The sequence below is a fragment of the Falco peregrinus genome, chromosome W (assembly GCF_023634155.1).
Source record: "Falco peregrinus isolate bFalPer1 chromosome W, bFalPer1.pri, whole genome shotgun sequence".
In the NCBI taxonomy this organism is placed as follows: Eukaryota; Metazoa; Chordata; class Aves; order Falconiformes; family Falconidae; genus Falco; species Falco peregrinus.
In genome coordinates, this window is record NC_073743.1 from 28748795 (window position 1) to 28770114 (window position 21320).

Sequence of the window (21320 nt, forward strand, 5' to 3'; positions counted from 1 at the left end):
ACTTTCTTGGAACACCCCGCACTCGGAGTCAACTGTTCTTTTTTTTTGACATGATGGTGCGCGCGCTTCCCACTGGTGCTGGCTTGCTTGTCCTGCCTGGGAGCTGGAGGGAGGGAGGGAGAGACGAGGGAGCCGCCCCCCTCGCTGATGCCGCCGCCCCCCTCCTCAGCCCGGCCGCGCAGTCCGGACAGGGTGGCCAGAAGGGACTGAAGGGACTTTGCCGCGCCGGGGCTCTGGCGATTCGCCCGAGTTGGCTGGACCTCGCAGTGCAGAGGCTGCCGACTGAGCTTGCCCGGCAGAGGAGATTGGGGGGGGGCGGAGGCAGGGCGGGGGGGGTCTGTAAATACCGGGGGCCGGATTGAGGACCCTAGGGGGCCGTATCCGGCCCCCGGGACGTAGTTTGAGGACTGCTGTTCAGCAACATCAAAGCCTTTTCTTAAATAGCAGTTGTCGTTTGCTGCATCGCATAAAGCATATTGTCATAAAGAAGCATGATTTAAAGTTAGCATGTGACTAATAAATGCTTAGATTTCACAAAATGCCTCAGCTATAGATTTCAAACTGAATTTATAAAATAATATAGGTATTCTTTCTTTTACAGATGTGGACCTGATATACAAGAATTTAAAGTGATTTGCTTAGCACAGTATAGTTGGTTGATTAGTGAGGGCCAGGGAACAGAACCGACCTTAACTTCTTTGTGCCATCTTCATCAAACCTCATTATTTCACCTTTTATATAGGTATCAATGCTTATTGCTGTACTTGTATTTGATAATGAAGACTCTAGTAGTAAGGCATTTCTGGCTTTTGTTTTTGATAGATCTCTGTTGCTTGGGGAGCTTGAGAAGGAAGAGAAAGAAAAGGACTGGTATTATGCTCAGCTTCAGGACCTTACTAAGAGGATTGATAGTATTCCCTTTACTGAAAAAGTAAGTAACTACAGCATGCTCATTTATGTATCTTATGCTACAATCTCTGTTTAGATGCTGTATATGTTTTATGAATTTATGGCCGTTCTCTACTATTGTTTTCAGTTAAAGCATTTTTTTGTTCACTATGCAAATTAATTCAGACTAAATAATGTATTTTTTCCTTTGCAATTCCCTGGTTTTCAGATGTTGTTTTACCTGCTAAAATTCATACCTATCAGTATGAATGTCAGTGCTAGAGAGGAGCACTGAAAAGTTACGACAGATGAGTTATAAGTCAGTAGGTTTCTTCTTTGACTGTATCCCCCAAAGGCCTTTTTTTTTTTTTAATCAGTTCTTTTATTTTATGGATTCTTTTAATTTTAAGAGCAATATTAGCCTAAGAGACCATCTAAACAGGAGCTCTAATTTCAGAGCATTGAGTAAAATGGTGCTATAGCCTACGCAGATATTAACGCCCCTGTAAACTTTTACCTTGGCATCTCCAAACTATAGTCAAGTCACTGTTTTCTGGGATAACGAAGACCTCTGATATCCCAGATAATACACATTTTCCTGGTGTCAGACCTCAGCAGCTTCGATATATTTGCAGTGCATTCTTTAGTACATACAGTTATTGGAAGACTTGGTTGCCCATCTTTACAGAGCCATATTTGCTCAGGAATCAATTTAGCTGTATTTACGCAGTACTGTCAGAACTAGACAGCTTCCTGGAAGTAGAAATAGAATATGGAAACACTTTAGTGGCTGGGGTGAAACAGCTGAACTTCAGCAAATCTAATATTGAGTCACAGCCAAGTTAATCAGAAAACCAGGGACAAGGGGAGAAAGAAGGAAAAAGACCTTGAAGAAACGTAATCCATTTCCCAAAAGCATTGTTGGCTGTATCTGTGTCACTCTAAATGTGTCATAGGTTTTAAGATTAAGTTTCCTCAACTTCATAGGTAATCAATTAACTTAGCTTTTCGTATTATTAGAATGTTTTACTTAACATCTATACTAAATCTCTTTTGTGGCAATTTATGTCCATCACTATTTATTCCATCCACAGTGGAACGGTAGATCCCATTCTTTTTTAGCACTGTTTTACATATTTGTAGACTGTTATCTCTCTTGTTGGCTTTCTGAATTGACCTTGGTGAAGTCTTGGGAGACCTGCTGGTGGTGACTTGTTTATCTGCAAACTAAATAACTGTCAAAAAACAGTGAAGAGTTGACTTCTAGCAATAATGAAAAATACATCAGCCATAATTTAATTTTCTAAGAATAAATAAAACTTTTAAACTTTGTCATAGTTTCCTCAAAATTTCACATCTCTGCCTCTCAGTTCAGCTCACATTTTTGTCTCATGCTTTGAAATTCACAACCTTCTCATTTCTGTGCATCTACCAGAATACAGTCGGGCACTAGGGTTGTGCTTCAAGCTTTACCTTTCTTTTCATATGTCTGTAGTTGAAGGCTTCCTTCTGACCTTCTTTTAAGACCCTTTTCCAGAACAAAAAGGGTAATTAATAATGCCTTCATAAGATCTCTGCATATTATTGGTGGAACAGAGTAGCTATTGTATACTGGCTTTGGTTTTTCCTTTTTCCATACCAGGAGAACCTTTAGAACAAAGCAGCAAAGGTAATTTCTGTCTTTTGTCAGTGACCACAAATAATACGGTGCTATGGTAATACCAAAAGGTCTGCCATGTCCCTGTAATACATAGCATTGTTTTAAGACTGATGGTGAAATATAGTAGCATATTTGGTTTATGTGGCAAGGTTTTCAGGAGGGGGGCACTACAGGAGTGGCTTTTGGGAGAAGACACCAGAAGTTCCCCCCATGTTAGAGCCAGTTTCAGCCAGCTCCAAGACAGCTGGCCAAAGCTGAACCAGTCAGCAAAGCTGGTGGTGCCCCCGTGATAACATATTTAAGAAAGGGTAAAAAGCCCTACACAACAGCAGCTGGGAGAGAGAGGACTGAGAATACGTGAAACAACTCTGCAGACACCAAGGTCAGTGAAGGAGGAGGTACTTCAGGTGCCAGAGCAGAGATTCCCCTGCAGCCCATGGAGAAGACCATGGTGAAGCAGGTTGTACTCCAGCAGGAGCAGGTATTCTGGCAGGATCTGTGGTCCATGGGGGACCCATGTTGGAGCAGTCTGTTCCTGATGGACTGTATCCTGTGGAAAGGACCCACACTGGAGCAGTTTGTGAAGAACTGCAGCCCATGGGAAGGGCCCGCATTGGAAAAGTTCATGAAGGATTGTGTCCCATGTACGAGGCCCCACACTGGAACAGGGGAAGAGTTGTGAGGAGGAAGGAGCAGCAGAGACAAAGTATTATGAACTGACCGCAACCCCCATTCCCCATCCTCCTGTGCTGCTCAGGGGGAGGAGGTAGAGAAATCAGGAGCGAAGCTGAGTCTGGGAAGAAGGGAGGAGGATGTTTTTAGATTTGTTCTTATTTTCTCACTATCCTACTCTGTTATTAATTGGCAAATAATTAAATTGATCTTCCCCAAGTTGTGTGTTTTGCCTCTAATGGTAATTGGCAAGTAATCTCCCTGTCCTTATTTTGACCTATGAGCTTTTCATCATATTTTCTTCTCCTGTCCTGTTGAGACAGGGGAGTGATAGAGCAGCTTGGTGGGCACCTGGCAACTAGTTAGGGTCAACCCACCACAAGTAGTTAGGTGCTTTGTAAAACTTCTTCCTGAAAGATTGTAAATTTTATCAGTCATCTTATACTTGCGTATAATTGCTCCTAATAATGAAGAATGACTATGCCTTCTGATTTTGTTTTTCATACATTCATGCAGTCATTGTTTTTTGTTTGTGGTCTATTTACTAGTATCTTTTTGCTGGAGAGCAGACTAGAGAAAAGTCTTCATAAAATTAACTACAGCTGCTCATCACCTTTTTTGGAAAGGGCTCATGTTGTCCTTTTCCAGAAAGACAATTCTCACTGATATTTAAGTGATGGACCTTCTAATCCTCCATGACATTAAAAAATTTCTTGACAAGTCAGTGGTTTCAAATACATAGCTATACGGCAGTGGCAAATAAAATGAAATTAAAGTTATATTCATCTAGCAAGAACAGTTAAAGGTAATCATGTGTATCAAAAGATGATATCAACTAATTCACTTTTCTGAGCAAACATGTTTATTGTACCTGTTACTGTTTTCCACATGCTTGAATAACTAGCCTGTGTACATATGATGAAATGGTACAATCTGCCTTGCTGGAAATATTCAAAGCTTGTCTTGACTTGGGCCTGGATAACCTAATCTAAGGCCCTACTTTCAACAGAAGGTGGGATCAGGTGATCTCCAGAAGTTCCTGTCAGCCTAGACTTTTCTATGTTTCTGCAATCTTTTAAAATAAAGCTTGAGGGAGTTGAACTTAAATCACCTTTCATGATAATTTTAAGTATTTTCCCTAAGTTGCAAAGACCTGCTTATTAAAATAAACATTAAAATTATAAACTAGCTTTGCTGATGCCTTGAAAAATATATTGGTTGGAGTACCTTTCCTTAAGTGATGTTGTAGGTTAAAAATTCAACAGCTATGTTAAAAAAAACAGAATAGTTAAAAAAATGTTAATGATTATGTTGTCTCAATGTTTATATGGCTTTTAGTTATTTGACAAGACTTGCAGGTAGTCTGTTGGTTTAACAATATTATGTGTTCTTGTTTTTAACAATGTAGTAATATATTAAGGGTCTATTTTCATGTTTTGTTTATGAAGTTTGGTGTGTAAATGGAATTGTTTTGCTTTTGTTCAAAGAAATACATAGTTTATATCAACCTTATTTAAAATGCCTTCTTTGTACTTCAATTTCAGTTCTCCTTGCAAACTGATATGACCAGAAGGCAGTTAGAGTATGAGGCAAGGCAAATCAGAGCTGCAATGGAAGAACAACTAGGTACTTGTCAGGACATGGAGAAGCGAGCACAGGTATAGTTTTTCTTTCATTAGTAGGAGTGGGAAAAGATTTTCATGTGTTTTCATTAAGTTATTGCAGTTTTATATCTTTAAACTGTTTGTAAGCCCAGTGAATACTTTAGAACATTTATCTAGCCTTTTAAATATAAAAATAAGAAACAAAATATAGAAAATACCTAGTCAGCACAAAGGACCTTTCTCTGCCTGTTTAAAAGAAAGCTTGTGAGTAGGTGGAAGTAGTAGACAATGTCTTGAAAAGAAAGTAATTTTTGATAATTTGATTTATTTGTTTCAATTTTAGCTTTGAACAAACATGTAATTGCAACTGCTTTATTTTGTTTGTTGTGTTGTTGTTGAAGTTTGTACTTTTAAGTTTAGAGTAAGTTCCAGTTACTGTTAAGTTTCCTTGACCACAAAGCATGCATCAAGGAATAATCTTTGAAAATGAGATATATTGGCAAAATTTAATTTGCATCCTTACCTGTAAATTCTTTATAAATAAAGTTATGTATAGTTCTGTATACAAATCATGTTACACACATTTGGAAGTAAATTTCCTTTACACACAATTACATGCTGAATTAATCAGTTGCATGCTGGCTTTAAAAATATACTCCCCCACAGTAGTAGAGTAACAGTTTGAATTATGTATTGCCATCTATTTCCATAGATGATAAATAGCCAACTTTTAATAAAAATAGTATCTTTAAGCTTCATTTTCTTCACCAAATTTACCTCAACACAAAATTCTACATATGAAATATTTCTAATGAATTCTGTTTGTAATTAAAATTTAAACCAGCTTTTTCTAAAGCAAGTAATTTAGTAGAACTTTTCAGAAAATTCTTATGGCTATAGTTTTTAGCAAAATATGCATCCTCTATTTGTAGAGCTCAGTCTATGAGGTATGTACATTAAGGCCATGTAAGGATCTATATTGACGTACTCAGACCAAAGTTCACTCTTCCTTGTTTTAAGCTGCTTGGATAACTGGCTCCGATCTGGAAGCCATATGGCTGTGTTACAGAGGTTTATCAGCTATGGTGCTGCCCTGCACTAATACAGCTGTGCTACTTGTGTGTGACCACCTCCAAATGAAGGCAGAACAGACTCATAATTGTCTGTATGTCTGGTTAGCCCTGTTGTAAAAGAAAGTAATACTGAATCAACACTAGAACTTCCGAGCATGATTTACTAACTTCTTACTAAAACTGGCCAAACTTTTAAGTGCACTCAGAGAATAAATCAAGTATTTCTAAGATTTGACTGTAGTTATGTCACTATAAAAGTAACTAAGTTGTCCCTAAACGTATACTTCCCTACACATTGTAATTTTTTTTTTTTTTTTTTGGGGGGGGGGGGGGGGGGGGCACTACCAAGAGGATGTTGATTTATTCCCTATACATATATGTAATACCTATATACTTATTGAAATTACTGTTTTAGGATTATATAAAAATTATCAAAATAGGAAATAACTAATTTGCATTGATTTTATTATACTAAGGACAGGTTTCAAAGCTAAGTTAATTGTTGTATAAATACATAAAAGCAAATTCCAGATTATTCCACTGTAATGTTCAAATGTGAAAACTGAACTTTTCATATTTGCCAGGTATAGTGAACTTGCTAATTTTTCAACTTACATTTTGCTCTATATTTTTGTTCCTCCACGATTGCGATACAGAATACAATGCCAAATGTAAGTTGGAGGAAGAGAAAAGTTGAGCTATATAAAGACTGGCATTTCAGATAATTATATTAATAGTTCCAAATACTTATTCTGTGAGAGCTGATAACCTGCCGCTGGCCAAGAAATTCAGGTACTAGCTGCCCTTCCTTTTGGACCTTAAATTAATAGTAAAATAATAGCCTTCTTCCTCTCTCATCTGTCATCATTGGGACTTGCTTCTTTTAACCTTGTTCTTATGAAACACTGTGTACATTACTTAGCTCACAGAAAATTATTTATGCATTATCCTTTATGGAGTTTGTATACAGCCACACACTCAACAGTTATTAAAAAAGATGCATTATTAGCGTTAGCAATTTATTTTAGCTTATCCATTCAAACTTTACATGGTAGTTCTTGTTTGAGAATAGAAAAGGCATAGTTAATCAAATTTTATTTTGATTATTCAAATATAGTCTAATACTTATAAGCAGAAGTAAAATTTCATTTCTGTAGATGTGGTGAGTTGAACTCAGCTAGCAGCCAAATGCCTACCCAGACTCATTCATTCCCTTCTCCCATGGTATGGGAACAGAATAGAAGAAAGTTGAAAAGATCAAAATAATGACAGTTTAATAGGGAAAGCAAAAGCTGCATGTGCAAGCAAAGCAAAAATAAGAATTAATTCACTACTTCCCATCAGTAAGGCAGATGTCCAGCTACTTCCTGAAAAGCAGGACCTTAGCACGCATAATAGTTGCTTGGGAAGACAAATACCATAAGCACAAACATCTCCCCCTTTCTCTGAACTTTTATTTCTGAGCATAGCATCTCATGGTATGGAATATCCCTTTGATCAGTTGCAGTCATCTGTCCTGACTGCGTTCCCTCCCAGTCTCTTGTCCATACTCAGCCTACTTGTTGTTGGGGGAAGGAAGAGAGAGAAAGCCTTGTTCCTGTGTAAGCACTGTTCAGTAGTCGCCAAAACATTGGTGTTATCAATGATGCTTTAGCCGCAAATACAAAGCACAGCACCATAGAGGCTGCTATAAAGAAAGTTAACTGCATCCCAACCAGACCCAGTACAGTAAAATCTTAAAAAATAAATTTTATTTCCAAGACTTGAAATCATGTTCACATAGAATATATTTTTCCTTTATACCAGAACAAAAATTATGTCTTGTCACAAGTACTCAATGAGCCAACTAGGAAAGATGCCCTCCTAGGCTTGTTGTTTGCAAACAGAGAAGAACTCGTGGAAGATGTGTTGGTAGGTGGCTGTCTTTGCCACAGTGACCATGAAGTGGTTGAGTTTAAAATTTTCAGTGTAATAAGAAAAAAGGACAGTGTTGCTGCACTCTCAAAACTAGCTAGCTGCAACAATCTCTTTTACCATCACATAGCAAGTTAACTTCAACAAGCAGTTAGCACGCCTTACCCCAGCACAGCCACCAATCCTCCACAAGCTCTCAAAAATCCACCTACCATTCATGCTGTTTCTTCATACTCTTCATGCCAGTCCCTCCACTTCTCACCTCTGCTGCCTTCTCCTTGTATCTCCTTCTCTAGATCTTTCTTCATTGGCTGCCCAACCTCTTAACAGAACCAGCCACAGCTGCACCTTGTCTACATCAGCCAACCCACACACCCCCCAAGCCAACCCACAGTTGTATATTATCAATGCTAATTAACCCAGCCTTATTCCTCCACAGGACAGCAGAGTTACTACCCTGGATTTCAAGAGAGCAAACTTTAAGCTGTTCAGGGAGCTAGTTAGCAGTGTCCCCTAGGAATCTGTTTTTGAGGGCTTAGGGGTCCATGAGTGCTGGTCAGTCTTTAAGAAACACCTTTTAGAAGCACAGGAGAAGGCAATTCCAGTGTGTCAGAAGTGAAGCAAATGGGGCAGAAGACCAGCTTGGTTGAACAGAGAACTCCTTGTGGAGCTCAGAGGAAAAAGAAAATGTATAATCTCTGGAAGCAAGGTCAAGCTTTGCAGGAAGATTACACAGCTGTGGTTCATATATGCAGGGAGAAGACATGTAAGGCCAAAGCTCAACTAGAGTTGAAACTGGCCAGTGTTGTGTCAGACAACAAGAGAAGCTTTTTAAAGTATGTTCAATAGCAAGAGGAGGTCTAAGGGAAACATTGGACCAACACTTGTTGAACATGATCTAATAGGGATGAAGAAAAAGCAGAGGCATTCAGTGCAGGTTTTCCCTCAGTCTTAAGTAATATTGATAGACCTTGGGCTGCCCAGTCCTCTGAGTTGGAGGACTACAGCTGCAGGAACAGTGACTTTCCATTTGCAGACACTGAAATTGTAGAGGACCAGCTATATCAGCTGAATGTTCGCAAGTCCATGAGGCCTGATGGGATTCATCCCAGAGTTCTGAAGGAGCTAGTGGATGTTACAGCAGAACCCTTCTCGATCATCTGCCAAAGGTCTTGGGAGTCTGGGGAGGTCCCTGCTGACTGGAAGCTAGCCGCTGTTATTCCAATTTACAAGAAGGGCATGAGGGAAGACCCAGGGAACTACAGACCTGTAGAAGAATGAAGCTGGGTTAATTAGCATTGATAATATACAACTGTGGGTTGGCTTCAGGGGTGGTGGGTTGGCCAATGTAGTTAAGGTGCAGGTGTGGCTGGTTCTGTTAAGTGGTTGAGAGCCAATGAAGAGAGAGCAGCTGAGGAAGAAGCAAGAGAAGAGGGAGCAGGTCCTGGATGAGGTGAGGGTAGTAGAGGGACTGGCATGAAGAATGTGTTGGTATGAGATGGTAAAAGACCTTGTTGCAGCTTGATAGTTTGGAGAGTGCTGTGACACAAACCTGTTAGTCTAACTTCAGTACTGTCATGGTCCACTCAGTGGACTTGTAATGGTTTGTTTACTATGATCTTGAAGTGCAAAAATCAAGGTGACTATACTAAGGTGTTATGCTTCAATTAAACAGCACAATTTTATTATTTGCCTGTAAAGTGGAGTGTGATAGGTAAAAAGATAGAAAGTGAAGGAAAAGATAAAGTAAAAAGGAAAGAGGATTATAGTTACCACCATGGGTCCAAGGCGTCCCTATGGTCCCAGGTCCAGGCAGCGTCCCACTAGTCCTTCCGATCGTTGTGATCCTTGGTGGGGGAGATCTCCTAAAATTCGGTTGCTAAAGAGTCCTCTTTTATGCTGAGTAATACACATTGCTCCTCCTCTGGCCCATGGTTTGTTGTCAGTCTCTGCCTTCTCGAGCAAGGTTATCACACGTGTTATGGTTTGTCGCAATGACAACAGTTGTTATGTGACCTTATCGTAGTTGTTCCTTCCAGCGCTGGGTATTAGGGAGCGGCATAGTACTCCCCATACCATGCAGTTTTCCTTCAGGGTCTCAGTGTCCATGAGGAGCACGTTCCATCTCCAGGTCTCTGTTAGCAATGTTGAGACAATATCGTTCTCTTTAGACTGACTCTTACACCATCCCGTGGCTCAACATTGTTATCAGGACCACGTGGCAGCGATATAACCCTCTAAGAGGGGAAAAAGAGGATAGGGAAAGAAAAAGGGGGAAAGGAGAATGACAGACAGTAAAAGAAGGGGGGAAATAATCAACTTTATATCAAACAATTTACAATAATCAAATGATATTCATAAAAATGACTCAACATAAATCTGTTTAGGTCTTGCACAATTTTCCTTGTGTCAGTAGATTTAGGGATGTCCACATTGGAGGGGATATTCAGCAAGTTATGTGCATTGATTACAGATGTCAAATATGTCAATTGTTTTACCATTTTCCAATTTAAAACATACAATATCATTGACAAAACAAGACCAATCAAGACCAATATCAAAAGAACAACAATAGGGTGACACAACTTGTTCAAGAAGCCAGTAGCAGTCGGTCGCCATCCAAAAAGCGTGTCCCACCATCTATATTCTGCATCTTTTCTCACTCTTCTCAAGACATGGTGTATTTCTTCCACATTGTGATGGAAAGTTATCAGGGTTTTCTGTCTGTTTTCTCTAACCTTTTCCAGAATCTTGATCAAGTCTTGATGCTGTAACAATTGTTTTACCAAGGTGAGATTCATCTCAATGGGTACAGGCTGCAATTCATGAATCAGTGTATAATTAAATTTCAAGAGCTGATGAGATGTGACTGGGGCTAAATAGGAAAAGTCATATTCAGTGATGTTAATAAAATTAGAAACACAAAAATTCGAATGATTCTTAGTATCCACAATCACCATATCTACAGATAAAGAATTACAAGCAGTCCTCAAACATGCACAACCTTTGCCAATATATACAAGCACTGTTTCAGAGTTATCGTCAGAACGAATTTCGAAATGACAGATATTCTGTGTAGTGTCTAAACAAATGTCCTGTGCTCTGATTGCCTTGTTGTTCCTGATGAACCCTTGTTGTTCCCGCACGATACAAGATTCCAAATCTACAGTTTGCCATTTCTCATCCACCTTTTGGGCCCATACTCTATGCTCAAAAGGATAGAGTATGGTTCCATTGTGATTCAACCCTAAGGCAATAATGGGGTAGATTACATTTATTGACGCATGGGATATTGTCAATACGAAAGCGGTGGCAATGTTTGTGGTGGGGTTATAAGTAAAGTTTACCAAATTTCACCAGGATTGGAGTTTCCTCTCAAAGTCAGTGGCACTATCCCAGACTATTTTCCGAATTTCAGTGGGGAAAATGCCTCCTTCACCTTCTCTAATAATCGAGGCAGCCACCGATTATATCCATAATTAGGCCTGGATACAACTAAGAGTCAAAGAAATATTATTCTGGATTATACCAAGTGAAGAGGGTCCCCGTGGAGAGTCGGCCAAGTCATGACAATCACACCAATATGATTACATGTTGAGCTCGCTTTATTAAACATTCAGGCTATATTTATAACTTTAACTGTTCACGCAATTCTACATACAGGTGATTGGATAAAAGTCTCTGATCACGTGAGCGTCCGTATCGCTGATTGGTGAGCATGCTGCAGGCGCCTGATCAGGGTGTGCTGACTTTGCGGTTCCCAGGTCCTGTTCTGCACCTGGCTTGTTGTTTGTGCATAGCTTGTTTTCTTCCTCAAACTGCTTGGTTCAAGGACAATTTAAAGTTTCTCTGCAGTTACAATTAACAGGCCTGGGTTGTCCAAACTGGACAATGGTAACATATGTCCTCGATCTTTTAAAAATTCCTCCACGCATCCCCCTTTTTTATTTTTGGACAACCCATGCCTGATTCACAATAGATTCACAACCTTTATACAAAAAAATAAACAGCCAAAAATTAAAAACATTACAACAATGATTATAACAAAGCGTATTCCTTCCATCAATAACATCTTTAACCAACCTGTTATCCCCAATACTCTCAACCATTCATCAAAGGGATTATCATCAGCAATATGCTTCATGTTTTCCTGCAATTTTGACAACTTCTTGTGTATCGATATGGAATGATCGGAAAGGTTCATACAACACATCCCTTCAAAATCCTCACAACTGTGTCCATGTGCTAATAACAAAAAATCTATTGCAGCTCTATTTTGCAATTTAGCATGCCTAACACTATCTACATCAAGCAATAATGAACTTAAAATCTGTGATGTAAGATTAAATTGTTTCTCTCCCCAGCACGCTAACCTTCGCATATTCTTAGCATATAATGCAGTCATTGCCCCCGGAATAAATATGGAGGCTAGGACATTTGCTGTTAAAGACTGTAGATCGACTCGGTCATTACATGTTTCATCAAAAGTGCGCAGTGTCCTCCGTGATCTGTGAGATTGTTGAGTCTTTTTTAATAAGTCTTTCATACGTGGAGCAAAGAAAGTCAAACGCCCTAAATAACATGGTCCACCGACAGGATACAAAGGAATCCCTGGCCACGCTCTGTCCCCACATATCAGAAAGACTCTCGGTGGCAACTGATAACCCCCTGGTACATCTATATGGAAACCCCCAGTTTTCAGTTCACCCCAAATAGGTGAACCGGTTAGATTTTGAAACCCTGTATAAAACCCCCGTTCACCTGGACGTGTTAGCCATAACTGCCACGGGTCACCAAACCAAATTACTCCAGTGCCATTCACGGGTTAAAGTGGTGATGACATGCGGGTACAGTCTGCCATACCAGTTGCAGTTACATTAACATATTCAACAGGTACAACGCTAGCCAATAGGTCTAGCTCCTGCAAAGGTAAATGATGTGGCTGATTTAAATTCTCAATAACTGTCTTCTGCCACGCTGCATTACGCAGAGAAGGCCAAACATATTGTCCATTTGGACTCATACATGTACCATTCTGATTGGAAGTCAGATTCACTGCTTTAATATTCCAAAACCCATCAACATTTGTTTCATTCTCTTGCAGGGGAATACCAATTAAACAAGTTCTAAAGGGGTTGTCTGCCTGTTGCAGACTTAAACAAAAGTCTGTTACTCCCGTGATATTTGCCCACGTCACCCATATGTTTGTCCTAGGCAAGATGTCAAAAATACTTTGGCCAATGGGTAAAAAATTCATCAAGACCGCAAACCAAGTCCACCACTCAAACATGTTTACTCTTACAATTTCTACAATTTCTTTTCCAGCCAAATAGTTTTAAACAAATCTTTTTACTTTCTTCCCAATCCTGCTCTAAAATAGACCAAATTTCAGGTACAAAAATGAGTTTACTACGTTCTACACCACAAATCTGTGCTTTCACAGATTCTGATGATGTGTACTGTCTCCAATCAGCATGGTATTGCACTAGTCGTATGTTTCCTCTTGCTTCATGCCTGGTTACTAATCAAACGCACAGTACTCAATTTACTGTCCATACACCCTTCATACCATTTACATTTAAACTTTGGCTTACAGTACCATTTTACCCCACATTGCATAACATGGGCATAATACCTGCAGTTTACATCCCTTACAACAGGAGTCCCCAAACTTTTTAAACAGGGGGCCGGTTCACTGTCCCTCAGACACTGTCACAGGCCGGACTATAGTTTGGAAAAAAATGAACAAATTCCTATGCACACTGCACATATTTTATTTGTAGTAGTGCACAAAAACAGGAAAAAGAATGCAATATTTATAATGAAGAACAATTGTAAGCAACAAAACCAAATAATATTTCAATGTGAACTATGGGCCTGCTTTTGGCTAATGAGATGGTCAATGTTAGGTTCCATATTTGTCACTGCCAGTCGTAGCAAGTGATGCAAGTGTTCATCAGTTAGTCTGGATCTGACTGGAGATTTCAGATGTTTCATTCGGGGAAAAAAGTCTGCTCACAGACATAGGTGCTGCCAAAGATGGTTGCAATTTGGAGTGCATGGTTCCTGAGATTATGATATGTCTCTGAGGGGAGAGACGCATAGAAATTAGTAAGGCTGCTTGATTTGAATGCATCTTTCAGCGAGTCACAAGTCTGTAGCTCGGCCAATTCCATTTGGTAAATCAGATCAACAGTTTCAATGTCAACAGAAAATGGGTTCCAGAAAAGCTGCATGTCCTGTTCATGGAGACGAAGCCCTTTAAATCTAATTTGAAACTCCTTTTGCAACATTTCTAGTACATCCATACACGTTTTGTTTGGGAATGTAGCTGCTGGTTTTTCTGCAGACAGGTTTTGAGTTGTGGGGAGATGGCAGAAGTTTTCCTCCTTTACTTGGTTAATGAGCAGGTCTAATTTGACTTGAAATGCTTTCACATGTGAATACATATCACAGATGAGCTTCCCCTTTCCTTGAAGCTGGACACTGAAATTGTTGAGTAGCTCTGTTACATCTGTCAGAAACGCAAGGTGCCATTTCCGTTCTGCATCTTTGAGCTCTGGTACTTCTTTGTTTTTAGAAAGCACAAAATCATAAACCTGTGGAAGTAAGTCATAAAATCATTTCAAAACTCTCCCTCGACTCAGCCAATGGACTTCTGTGTGGTACAGAATATCTTCATAGGCAACATTTAGCTCAGACAGAAATTCTTGACACTCTGTGGTTTAGTGCGTGAGCTCTAATGCAGTTAACACAAGAAAGCACAATTTTCATGACAGAGTCCAGCTTCAGTGATTTACAACACAGGGCTTGTTGGTGGATGATGCGGTGTATGGCTATTGGATGTGAATGGCTGCGTTTGTCCATCTCTTTGTTAATGTGTGCAACCACTCCTTTCATGGACCCCACCACGCTAGGAGCACCACCAGGTGTCACACTGAATAGTTTACCCCAGTCCAGCTCCAAATCGTTCATAGTTTGGCAAACTTTCTCATGGATATCCTCTCCTGTAGTTGTTCCTTTGGTGCTTTTCAGTGCAGCAAGCTCCTCTGTGACTTTGAAACAATCATATGTCCCACGAATGAAAATTAGAAGTTGTGCAGAATCACGAACATCATTACTTTCGTCGAGTGCCAATGAGAAACAGCAAAGTTTTTTTGAGGAGTTTTGCAACTGCAGATTCAAATTTTCCCCCATTTCTTCAGTCCTTCGTGTAATTGCAGGTCCTGAAAGCCTCACTGTACTAAATAAATCCGCCTTCTCTGGACACATCTCTTTGGCCACAGAAAGAAGGCATTCTTTAACAAATTCTCCCTCTGTGAATGCTCTGCCAGTGCACGCTACGGATTGAGGACCCTGGGGGGCCATATCCGGCCCGCAGGCCGTAGTTTGAGGACCCCTGCCCTAAAACATAGACATTTTATTCTGTCTGCTTGCTCTTCTGTCTTCTGATCTTGACATACAGGTCGCACAAACTTGCTAGGGACCCATATAGGTCCTTTATCTGTGGAGGTACAAAAATAACCTCTACCGATAAATAACACCAGATTAGGTCCTTCCCATATGCCTGAAGCCATATTTTTATACAGAACATTCAAACCAGGAACTGCAGCTGTTTGGTTCCCTCGCGCTGTTTGGTGATGTATAACAACAGGTGGTCCCTCTCTACCCTCCGTAAGGGAGAGATAGTTTAAGGTAAACAACACCTTAGTCAACCCTTTAGTTACGTCTATGTCCTGCGATACTTTCTGTCTCTGAAGATAATCCTTCAGGGTACGGTTTGCCCTTTCAACAACTGCTTGCCCCGTTGGGGAGTGAGGAATCCCTTTAACGTGTTTAATTCCCCAAGTTGTCATAAACCTAGCGACTCGTTGACTACTATACGCTGGGCCATTGTCTGTCTTTATTTCTACAGGTACTCCCATGACAGCAAAACAAGACATTAAGTGTCTCTCCACATGTAATGCCTTTTCACCGGTTTGTGCAGTGGCCCATATAAAATGAGAATAGGTGTCAGTTGTGACATGCACATACTTAAGCTTCCCAAAGTCAGGTACATGTATTACATCTATTTGCCAAACCTGAAGTGCCTTCAGACCTTTTGATTTAGTGCCCACCCCTAAACCAGGTCCATGATGACTACACTGAGGACAGGAGCGGACAATACCCTTTGCATCTGCTATGGGTATTTGATACTGTCGATGTAAAGACTTTGCATTCTGATGAAACATCTCGTGGCTGTTACGAGCTTCTTCAAACTTATTTGTTGGAGGAGTTATTGCCAGACAGCTGACTGCTTCATCAGCTCTAGCATTACCCTCGCCCAAACCAATGGTCCACTGATGACTTCTAATATGCATAATACAAAATTCATGTTTTCTCTGTCGAAGAGTACTACGCAGTTGTAGAAACATTTCACCAAGATGTTGGTTCTTTGTCTCTCTCAACAAGGCATCTTCAATGCACTGTACTACACCAACTACGTACAATGAGTCTGATACTATGTTTACAGGTGTATTGTTCCAGCTTCCCAATGCCCAACACGCTGCTTTCAGTTCTAAGGTTTGAAGGTTGTCCCGTGGTTCACCGGTGATCACGTGTTTCTGCCACTGATTATCGGATTGCCAAACACACACAGCCGCCTTCATCTTTCGTCCTGCATCTGTGAACACCGTTGGCCCTTCAACTGGTCTTTTTTGAACACAGTGGCCTCGCAATCCACTGATAATGTTCTAACATCTTCCAGAGAGGTCCTTTTGGCCGGTTGTTGTGTACAAGACCTGTATAGCCCGTCAAGGCTTCCTGTATGGCTGTTGAATGTCTCAGGAGCCACTCATAATCCTCACCACTGACTGGAATACTGATATCTGCCGGTTCAGTCCCATCAATTTCAACAATCCTGTCTCTTCCTTTTCTCACCAGGGCTGCTACTGCTTCAGAGCGACTTAAAATACGATGTCTGGGTTGCAATGGCTAAAACAACCACTCTAAAACGATCACCGTATTCTCCCCCTTTTTCTTTTGCCATTGCAAAATAAGGGCAAAAGGTGAAGTGGCAACATTACAAACCAAAAAGGACAACAGATGATTCGCCATTCGGCGACCACACCAGCCAGTCTGAATCTTGCGGGACACAACTTCTAGGGCAGCCCGCTTCTCTTGTGAACTAGTTCGAGGACTGTTGGCCTCAGTGCCGTGCAACCAGGACCGAAACAGTTGCAAATCATCATTAGTGAGGCCAACTATATTATGAACCCACTGTAAATCTCCCAAAAGCCTTTGAGCATCATGCAGATTAGTTATTTGCTTAGTAAGAGTTACGTTCTGTGGTCGAATTTGAGCATCCGAGATGAGCCAGCCCAAATAATTCCATGGGGCCGAATGCTGAACCTTCTCAGGCGCCACACCCGAACCACATGATAGAAGGTGATCAACAAGCCACTTGATTTTATCATCTGAAATCCCTTGTTCAGCGGCAAATAAAATATCATCCATATAATGGTAGATCAGGACATGAGGCCAACGCTGCCGTACCGGAACAAGTGCCCAATTTACAAAAGCCTTACATATCGTAGGGGAGTTCTTCATTCCTTGTGGTAATTAACCCATTCATATCATTTGACTGGAGCTGCATGATTTATTGATGGCAGAGTGAATGCTGTCGCGACGGAGGGAAGACACAGTCACTCAATACGAGTGATCAGCAGACTTCGTTTATTGTCTCTTACAGTCACCTTTTATGCCTTGTTATAATTAGCTCATACATATTACAAAAGTTAAGCTCATTATTGGTTAGTTGCCTAAATACCAAGCCGGCCCCTAGTTTCTCTTCTGTAGTTATCTGTTCCCACCTGCAACATTCTTTACCGACCGCAATCTTCTTGTTATTGTGTAACAAGAACAGCCAAGGATAGTGTATTTTTGCTTTACTTCAGATAAGCTGAGAGCGATGTGCATTTTTGTCCAGCCAGCTGGACTATGTCTATGTGACCCTTTTCAGCTAGCCAGTTATCCACAATTCCCCCGTTTTTATTTTGGGCGACATAGGCTTGGTTGACCATTTTCAATAACAGCGTTTTAACACAGGAAAATACACAGCCAACTTATAAAATCTCAGTTCAGAAGTATAATTCCTGAAATACTTGAAAAATAAAGTTAGCTTGAAGCTTTAATTTAGATGCTTTTTCTGTTCCAGTGATATAAAAAGTTTAAAAAATTCAAAGGTAATTTTAAAGTTCTGAACATGGACTAATGCAAGCTCAAAACCCAAAAAGAAACCAAACTGATGTTTGACTAGGACTATTTGCAAATATTTTAGTGGAAAATCCCTGACCATTAACAATTTTCTGTCCAAATAACAACTGCCCTTATGCAACCAACCAGTCCATACATTTTCTGAAGAATACCTCATTGATATCAAAGAATTAACAAAGGGGAAAAATTATTTCTAAGCTATATACATTCATAAGTGGATTTTTCAATAGTTACATACAGATTTACACACTAAGCCATAATGGCTTGTAGGTGATACACACAAGAAGAGTACGTTGCTTATCTGTCTGAATGTCTATGCTAAATTTGACAACTATGCCACAAGCCAAGCCTACATGGGTGCTGTATGTTATGCACGTTCCTTAACAAACAGAAGTATAATAGACAAATTCCCAAGATCTAGTCCCCAACCTAATTATATTACTTTGTAGCCAATTAAGGAAAATAACACAAATGTGCATATCTACATGTGCACACACCTTTTAGTTCAGAACCGATCTGTGATAAAAGGCCTTAGCCTTATGGCATCATCGAATCTTAACGAGTACAGTAATTAAAAATGCAGTCTTACTGTAAGTGCGATTTATGCTGACATTCCCTCATGCTACACGTGGGTATTTCTCACTCAACTGCCTCAAGTTAAAATAGTAGTATTTGTTAATATGTATTAAAAAATCATTAATTCTCTACAATAGCAGTTGACTTCCATAACACTATGTAAGCAAAAGAGGCTTAAGATGGGTTTTCTGAATACTAACAATTTATTTTAGACTGTCTAAACTCAGGTCTTGAAAGATTTCACTGTGCCAGACATAGAAACACTGTTGCACTCCAGTTGTGATATCCCTTTTCCCAAGTTGTCACATGCACATCTCGCTCAAGCAACATTATTGTCAAAGTTTCTCTCTGCTACATAAAAGCATATTGCACTTGTAGATATAAAAGACAGCACCCTTACTTAGATTATTACCTTATTACCTCATAACTCTTAGTATACCTTGTATCTCTGATTTCATCACTTCAAAAATTCACCAGAAGCAGATAAAACCACAGCATCAGACTAAACTACACCTTAAGTGCTGATTCAAATAAAGGCATTCTCTTCAGATATGCCTAATGCTTACAAATAATTTTGGCTGATTTTGATCAAAAAACTATTATTACAATAATGATCAAAAATAATAATCCCGTTTGCAAAATGCCTTTAAGCCAGCCTCCTAGCCCCATCCAATTTCCACATTCAGAATACAGCATAAATACAGAATACAGAATAAATTATCTCCATCAAGGCAAAAAGGCTTCTCTTTAAGCACAGAGATGTCTGCTAGTTCAAGGCAGAAACCCATTTCTTGTAGGGGACATCTGAAGCACTTTTTTTTTTTTTTTTTTTTTTTTTTTTGGTGGGTCTGTAATCAATTCCGTATTTTTCCTTGAGAAGCTTAAGCTGTTCCTCTTGTTTCAGGAGTGTTTCCAACTCTGAGTTGTCGAATAGGTCCGTATTTCCCAAACATATCATACATTTCCTCCGCTGTGATTTTATACGGCAGGTTCCGAATATAAAGGATCCGATTGACCTCTGGGGGCAGCCGGATGTTAGCTCGCTTGGCCGCTTGCATCGCCATGGCGCCGATCGGAGGGGGGTGGGTGCCGCCTTGGAGAGAAACCGCGGCCGGGAAGGGGCCTGCCAGGCCGCGCGCCGCCGCTCGCCGCTGCGGCGGGGGTCCCAGATGCTATCCCATACGCTAATAACCCGGGTAATTCCTTTTTACAATCTATGTCCTGAACGCTCCGCTTTTCTAAAAAGCATTTGAGCGAATCGTACGTCGCTTGTCTCTCCATACCTTCGTCAGCGCTGTTGCAGCCTTTGCGAGACTTCGGCGACGCGTGGCCGGCGGGACCCTCTGTAGGTGCTCCCGGGCGCGGGGACTGTGCCCTTCCGCCTCCTGCGCTGCTTTCAGGACCGGTACCCGAATCTCCGTCGACTCGTGGCTCGCAGGTTCAGCCCTCTCTAGGGTCCCTGTTCGGGCGCCATTTGTCGCGACGGAGGGAAGACACAGTCACTCAATATGAGTGATCAGCAGACTTCGTTTATTGTCTCTTACAGTCACCTTTTATGCCTTGTTATAATTAGCTCATACATATTACAAAAGTTAAGCTCATTATTGGTTAGTTGCCTAAATACCAAGCCGGCCCCTAGTTTCTCTTCTGTAGTTATCTGTTCCCACCTGCAACATTCTTTACCGACCGCAATCTTCTTGTTATTGTGTAACAAGAACAGCCAAGGATAGTGTATTTTTGCTTTACTTCAGATAAGCTGAGAGCGATGTGCATTTTTGTCCAGCCAGCTGGACTATGTCTATGTGAACTTTTTCAGCTAGCCAGTTATCCACAGAATGCAAATCTTTGCATGTCATCAGGATGTAAGGGAATCGTAAATAAACAGTCTTTCAAGTCTATCACGACAATTTGCCAATTCTGAGGGATCATTGTAGGAGTTGGAAGACCAGGTTGCAATGCTCCCATCGCCAGCATCTGATCATTAACCTTTCGTAAATCATGTAAAATTCACCATTTTCCAGTTTTCTTTGGTATCACAAATATATGAATATTCCAAGGACTTGTAGAAGGTCGAATATGACCTAGTTTCAGTTGTTCTTGCACCAATTCTTCAGCAATGCACAGCCGTTCTTCTGTCATCGGCCACTGGTCTATCCAAATTTGCTTTTCTGTTAACCATGTAATCTTCAGTATGGGTGGCTGCCGGTCAGTGGCCGTGGCACAAAATGCTGATCAGTTGTCATAACTAGTCCCAATTGTGACAAAACATCCCATCCAATCAACCCTGATAATGTGTGTGGGAGTTGCATTACATATGGCCGATCTTCAAACTGTAATGTAATCAAGTCTTTACTCTGTTTTGGCGCTTTTGCACCTCCTACTCCTGTCACTTGGGTGATTGGAGATTGCAGCTCCCAATCCTGGGGCCACATATTTTGATTAATGATGGTGACATCTGCCCCGGAGTCTAATAATGGCTCTAGACTAATTTGTTGACTGCCTTTCTTTAATTGAATCTTTTGATATGGTCTTTGATTAAGATCTAATGTGAAAAACACCTCATGTCCGGTAGATCCAAAACCATCTTCTCCTCTTATCTTAGATATTTGGCCTTGTTGTCTGAGTTGCTCATAATATTGACAATGTGTAACAAACCTTTCATAGGGAAGTATTTGAGCA

At 40.5% G+C, this 21320-nt stretch overlaps 1 protein-coding gene across 12 annotated transcripts in view; it reads left to right on the forward strand.

Moving 5' to 3' along the window:
- The window catches only part of LOC129783026 (adenomatous polyposis coli protein-like), a 127620-nt gene that overhangs the window by 49223 nt on the left and 57077 nt on the right, over nucleotides 1–21320 (forward strand). For all 12 annotated transcript variants that reach the window (XM_055792664.1, XM_055792663.1, XM_055792671.1 and 9 more), the window contains 2 exons: nucleotides 823–931; nucleotides 4765–4878. In XM_055792664.1, coding sequence (XP_055648639.1) covers nucleotides 823–931; nucleotides 4765–4878 — 223 coding nt within the window. The remainder of the gene's footprint in view (nucleotides 1–822; nucleotides 932–4764; nucleotides 4879–21320) is intronic.